At 44.3% G+C, this 6,003-nt stretch overlaps 1 protein-coding gene across 1 annotated transcript; it reads right to left on the bottom strand.

Moving 5' to 3' along the window:
• Nucleotides 1-2,792: 2,792 nt before the first annotated feature.
• On the bottom strand, nt 2,793-4,954 carry LOC147449938 (phosphoribulokinase, chloroplastic-like). The gene is made up of 5 exons (XM_086522278.1): nt 4,252-4,954; nt 3,929-4,013; nt 3,737-3,821; nt 3,392-3,636; nt 2,793-3,279 (listed from the first exon to the last, which is right to left on the bottom strand). Exons 1-5 carry the CDS (start codon nt 4,806-4,808, stop codon nt 3,028-3,030), a joined length of 1,224 nt encoding a protein of 407 aa, XP_086378404.1. The 5' UTR covers nt 4,809-4,954; the 3' UTR covers nt 2,793-3,027.
• Nucleotides 4,955-6,003: the final 1,049 nt, after the last annotated feature.

Raw genomic sequence — 6,003 nt, 5'->3', positions numbered from 1 at the left:
CTATCGATCCCGATTTTAAAATTGTGATGTCAGCCCTTGCACTAGGGAAGAAAGAGGAACCATTTACCCTACAAGATGGTTTTGTTCTCTATGGTAATAGGCTATGGTTACTAACCCATTACGTGAGAAAGTAATGTATGAATCTCATGCTCCTCCATATGTGGGGCATAGAGGGATTCAAGCTAGCCTAAGAGGGATAGAAATGTACTTCTATTGGCCTACCATGAAAGAAAACATACAAGAGTATTTTTCAAAATGTGTGGTTTGCCAAAAAACGAAGTTTGATAGAGGGAAGCAACCTGGTTTGCTTAGGGATCCTCTACCCGCTAAGAAAAAGGACTAATGAATATGCTTTATCTTCTCTACCCCATAGTCGAGGATGACTATGATTTCAAGAGAGAGTTAATGTCATAATAATCAATATTTATTTCTCCTAAATGATTTCTCATGTTAAACTGATCACTTAATATGGGAAAGTGCCAGGGGAGAAAAAATTAGAATATTGGTTAAGCTAGCAGACCGGCCACAGTAGGGATCCAAAGGAGGGAAAATAGGGATCCAAAAGGGGGGGCATCTGCAAAAGAGCAATGTGCACCAATGGGCTTAAAAAGCTCCTAAGGTTCAGCCCATTAATACTTCCAAAATTCAAAGGTTCTGTCTAAAGGTCAAAAGCCTAGGAAAATTGGATGCTTTGTGTGTTTCCCAAAAGACTTCAACCATCCCTACATAGGAGGGGACGAGCCCTAGAAGTAGGAGATGAGAGAGAAACTCACACACATACACACACACACACAAGCTCCCTTTACACAAAAGGAATGAGGGACACATGTCAGCTCCCTAGCCCAGATGTCCACAAGGTGTACTCAATTCCTATTGGATGGCCTTGGAGGTGGACTAATGAGAATTAAGCTAGAGTAAATCTAGTTTAATTAGTTTAAAAAACACTTAATAAAAGAACCAATAAGAATTAAGCTCTCTAGAAGACTGTTGGACAGTCTCCCAAGGGGTCCAATGAGCATTCAACAGCCCAATGGCTTGCCTGATTCTTATTGGCCAGGAGGCAAAGGGGTCAAATGAGTGTTTAGTTGAATTTCAAGAGTAATTACCTAAAGCTCTCACAAAAGGGGAAAGGGGGACACATGTCAAAAGGCTAACACTTATGCTGCTTAATTTTCATTGGCTAGGCCTGGGTATGTCCAAGGTGTGAGGATGAGCAAATAGCAAGAGGGGTCGACCAAGAGAGAGAGGGGGCTGATTTTTGCAAGGCATTATCACACACACATTCACACAATCTCATGTGTGAAGAAAAGAAGACTCTCTCCTTCTCAAGCTTTAATGGAAAGCTTACCACCTACTCCAAGCTTGTGAGAAGGGAGGCCTACACCAACAACTCTTGGCTTGGTTAAGCGAATCCAACCAAGAGGCAAGCTTCAATGCATGCTCATCTCCTCTACCATGCTAATTACTAAGTTAAGCTATACTAATATGAGTGATTACGTGAGGAGATGTACATCTTTCTCGTAAGAATACTCCTCCTTCCTCTCAATCTACTCTCATACCGTGCTAGCTCTCACCATCTTCGAAGGTGTATGAGGTCTTGGATTTGAGACCGTGAGGGAATTCATGTTGTGTTTGATAAGTGTTTTGCTTAGTGCATGAAGTTCCCATCTTCAGTGCACTAGTTAGTATTGATGAAACCCAAAGAATTGTATTGTAAAATGTCTCACTTGATGGCAAAAACCATAATAAAAGCCTTTTGGAGGGGGAACCGGCTCCATGCAAATCCGGTCCTCAAATGTTGTCAATTGCTTAATTTCTCTCTCTTTTGAAGTATTGTTCATGCTATCTAACTAGGTGTTATAACTTTTGTTGCTCTCTCCACCCAAAAACTCATGTTATTTTCATTAGGAGGCTGTTCTAATGAAATAGTCACTATGTTCATGCTATTTTCCGCTACACACAAGTTGCCAAACTGTTAAAAGTTACATGTGCAGCACAAACATATATAGGAGATAATTGCGCCTACTAAGCTTGAATAATTAAAAAAGCAAAAAAAATTAAGGCTTGCTAAGGTCATAATGCGAGGGAGGGAGGGGGGGGGGGGGGGGGGGGGGGGGGGGGGGGGGGGGGGGGGGGGGGGGGTTGTAAGTGGTAAGAAGTGAGTGAAGAGACATTTGAGTCGCATGCAACTTGCACTCAGACAACATGAAGAGGGGAGGTGACTTTCGAAAATCGGGATAACCCAAAACAATTACCTCCCCCCTCTGAGCAAAGGTCCCCAAAATTGAGATAGAAATCGACGTTTGAAGGTAAAAGTCAGTGGAGAGAAAGGCATGAACTGCTACGCTGCGACACACTAGCAAGCAAGGCCAACTAAATCCATGGCACTTCAAGAGTTGTTGCCCTTGTGTCTCCATGGGTATATATACTACACATCTCCATTGTACCTTGGCATGTAGTAGCACTCATGCATTTCATGTTTGTCGACTAGCCTTGTATGGCACATCATTTGATTTGTTTCTCTTGAACCATAAGCTGTTCTTGAGGAGGCCCTTGTATGGCCATACATTTGCAACGAATTTGTCTTTGCATTTGCATCTCTTTAAGGACTGGTCTCGTGAGTGGCATGGAAGGAACGGAGGTTCTTTGTGAGCAACTATACCTATATTGACCTAGTTGTATATTTTCAAGCTTAGTTTTACTATATTTATGGGGCCATCCTGCCACACTGCTATTAATTAATTAATTCTGCTATTAATTAATTAATTATCCACTACACGTACAAAAATTGATTAAAGTCAGAAACAATATTGCAGTTCCTTGAGAGCTGTAAAAACAACGAAACATGAGCCCCTCTTCGGCCCCTAATATGGCGTTCCTCCAGGTAAACCAAAACCAAAATAATGGCATTAAGGAAGGACGCAGAGCAGGCTCAGTACTTGGCTCTAGCTAGCATACAAAAATGTACAGGGAAAGCACTCCCAAGAGAAGCACCATCGACAAATTGAAGAAGCCCGCCTTGGACACCTAGGCCCTCGCTGCTGACGCCAAGGCAGGTGAATCCTTGGCTCTGAGCTTTTCATATACCTCCCTTATCTTCAAGCCCACCATAGTTTGGAAGAAGCCTGTTCCATTGTTGCTACCCGGGAAGTCCGCATGTTTCAGCATTTGCTGTGTGATCTCCCCGTAAAACCTTGTAGAGATGTTGCTCAGATGGCTTTCAACATAAATGAGCTCATCCAGCCTGTCAAACTGACCGTCCATTTCCACAACAGAAACCTGTTGATGCCCGCATGAACACGCACATTTCTTTAGAAATTACTGAAAATCCTAAACAATGTGCACAATCAGCCATATCAATGCTATTATACTGGACAAATTTTCTAGTTACCTCGTTGTCGTAGTACACATCAGGACCATAAGAAAATTTTATGCCAGGGTAGGAGCATGTGAGCTTCCGGCCACAAGGAATCCATGAAATGGTGGAGCCCTCATCAAACAGGTACACAGGATTGAAATTCGGGACGCCGTCTTTCATGATCATGCGCACTCGCAAGATCTTGCCTTCATTGTCGTCAGGAATCAATTCAGTAGGTAGAACTTGAATGACAACATCTGCATGTTGCTTCTGAGGGTCTGAAGGTGTCCAAGAAATTCAACAATGAGGATGAAGTAAACAAACAGCCATCAGGTGCTGACAACTAAAAACATCAAGGAAGATCAAGGGGGGCAGGACCTATGTAGGCATCAAAATCCGGTTTCCTTGCCGAAATGCTCGCCTTTATACTTTCAAGGCTGTGTCCTCGCTCAGCCATATCTCGCTAGATAATCACAAAGAAATGATAAACTCCTATGCTTATTTTCGATGCACACAGAAGAGAAACTGGCCACACCGGATTAAAGCAAAAGAAAAGAATTTAAGTCTTACCTGTATTTTCCAGGCAAACTTCACCTCATCACTGATGTCAAGGTAGATGCTGAAATCTAAAAGCTCGCGAACTCGTGCATCAAACCTGTAGAAAAGCATCTAAGGATTAATTCTGATTATGTATAGCAAGTCCCTGTGAGATATAAGACAACACGATCCACAGAAATACTTTGAGGCTTTCAAGACCTCAACTCGAGAATGGAAACAAATACTCGAGCAGAGAATTGAATGACATAAACTGTGATGCAATTCCTTACACCATCTCAATAAGAGCTCCTAAGGCATCTTCAGCTCATTACTAAAAATGAAGAAACATGACTTACATGGGATGCAGGCCCTCAATGACAAAAATTTTGGGGGGCTGGATAGTTTCCGGAGGATCCAAAAGGCCTGTCACATGGTTGTAGATGGGCTTCTCAATGGACTTCCCTTCTTTAATCGCCTTCACCTGTTCATACATGAGATCAAAGTTGTTCGCCCGAGGGTCAAGCGCTGTAACACCCTTCTGCTTTCGACCGGTGCGGTCCAGAGAATGGTAATCATCCAAGCATATCACAGTAGTGGTGTCACTGATCAGAGTGTTGGAGTCTGGGTTACCCCCCTTGGGAGGGGACGCAGCACCCCCGAAGACGCTCGTCAACCGCCGCATGAATGTACTCTTTCCACATCCAGAGTCTGCAGCAAGCCCTATGATTATCGGCTGATCTGTGGAGGAAGCCATGCACACGACCAGCTTGTAGCTGCTACCTGTTGAAGCAGGTGTAGCCGAGAAGGAGGAGGACGGTAAAGAGGAACCATGGAAACCTGTTCGCAGATACAGGGGCTGCATGGTGGGGGAAGAAGCCACAGAAGAGGAAGTGAGCTTGACTGCTGCAGCCATGGCTGTGGCTGTCGGGCTCGGGGCTCCCCGTCAGAAGATTGCCCCAAAAATATAGTGTACTCCGAGGACTTTGTGTCTGTGTGCTGGGTTTGTGGGGCGAGAGAGGAGAATACCTCGTACCTACTTGCCCCCCCTCCTAGTGGTCTGTTAGGGAGTGAGAAGAGAAGTGCCGATGGTAAGCTCCGCTGGCTGCAAGATAGACTCCTGTCCACGTGGCATGCAATTTCACCACTGGTGCATCATCTTCATACATTGCCTACACTTTCCGTTGGGTTCTTAGGGCCTAAGTCATATCTAACGCTGGGTAAACTTTCTTCCAGTCGTTCCGATGAGGCCAAACAAATAATAAAACCGGATCTTCTCTAAGGATTTGCCAAATATAGAATCTCCCCCTTTATCATTGTCTCTCATGGGTGTCCGAGACGGGGATCGACGATCCCACATCATTGGGTGATCTAGACCGTCCAATTTGTAGATGGCCAAGATCATTCCCACTTCATTGCCCTCGCACTGCATAGGGTGGTTATCTAGACATCATGGCTCCCGAATGAAAGCCTTACCACCATGCAATTGCACGTCATGTGTCCATGTGGGCATGGCGGGTGTACACCAAAACTGGTTCACTCCCTAGTTAACTTCAAGTTTATGTAGCGATCAAATGGCGGAGATTAAGCTTGCACCACATTGCCTAATTTGAGCCTTAGATCGGAGATGGGTTTCTTTAAATTCTAGTATTATATGAGACGAGAACATTGGCTTAGGAGGCTAAGGTGTTGTTCATATGGAAGAAAGTTGTGAACTTGGGCACAACCTATCACTAGCAACTTACGATTGTTGGAGTTAGGGTTGCAGGAATGCACGCATAGCTTGGAGATGGAGAAGAAGCTCAAGGCACACAACAGAGAATGTATTGCTTAAGTGTGTGTTAAGAAAGTAATCAAGGTGGATAGATTAGGGTTGCATTCATGATGATGGTGAGAGCATCATGTGCAACCACACTAAGCACAATTAGGAGACTCAATGCACAAAGAGAGTAGGCACAAATTGGATTGATTATGTTAACCCTCACGGCTCACGGACACCCCATCACCTATGACGGACATGTATTATGTATTTGGTAGAGTCAGGTACCGGGCTTGTCGGACCAATAGGAAAAGGGTAAGAGTGATCGCCGATGAGAGGCGCACTCTAACTG

The sequence above is a fragment of the Adiantum capillus-veneris genome, chromosome 10, assembly GCF_014529385.1.
Source record: "Adiantum capillus-veneris isolate H3 chromosome 10, ASM1452938v2, whole genome shotgun sequence".
In the NCBI taxonomy this organism is placed as follows: Eukaryota; Viridiplantae; Streptophyta; class Polypodiopsida; order Polypodiales; family Pteridaceae; genus Adiantum; species Adiantum capillus-veneris.
The sequence above is the reverse complement of the archived record's forward strand: the minus strand, read 5'-3'. Positions and strand labels throughout refer to the sequence as shown.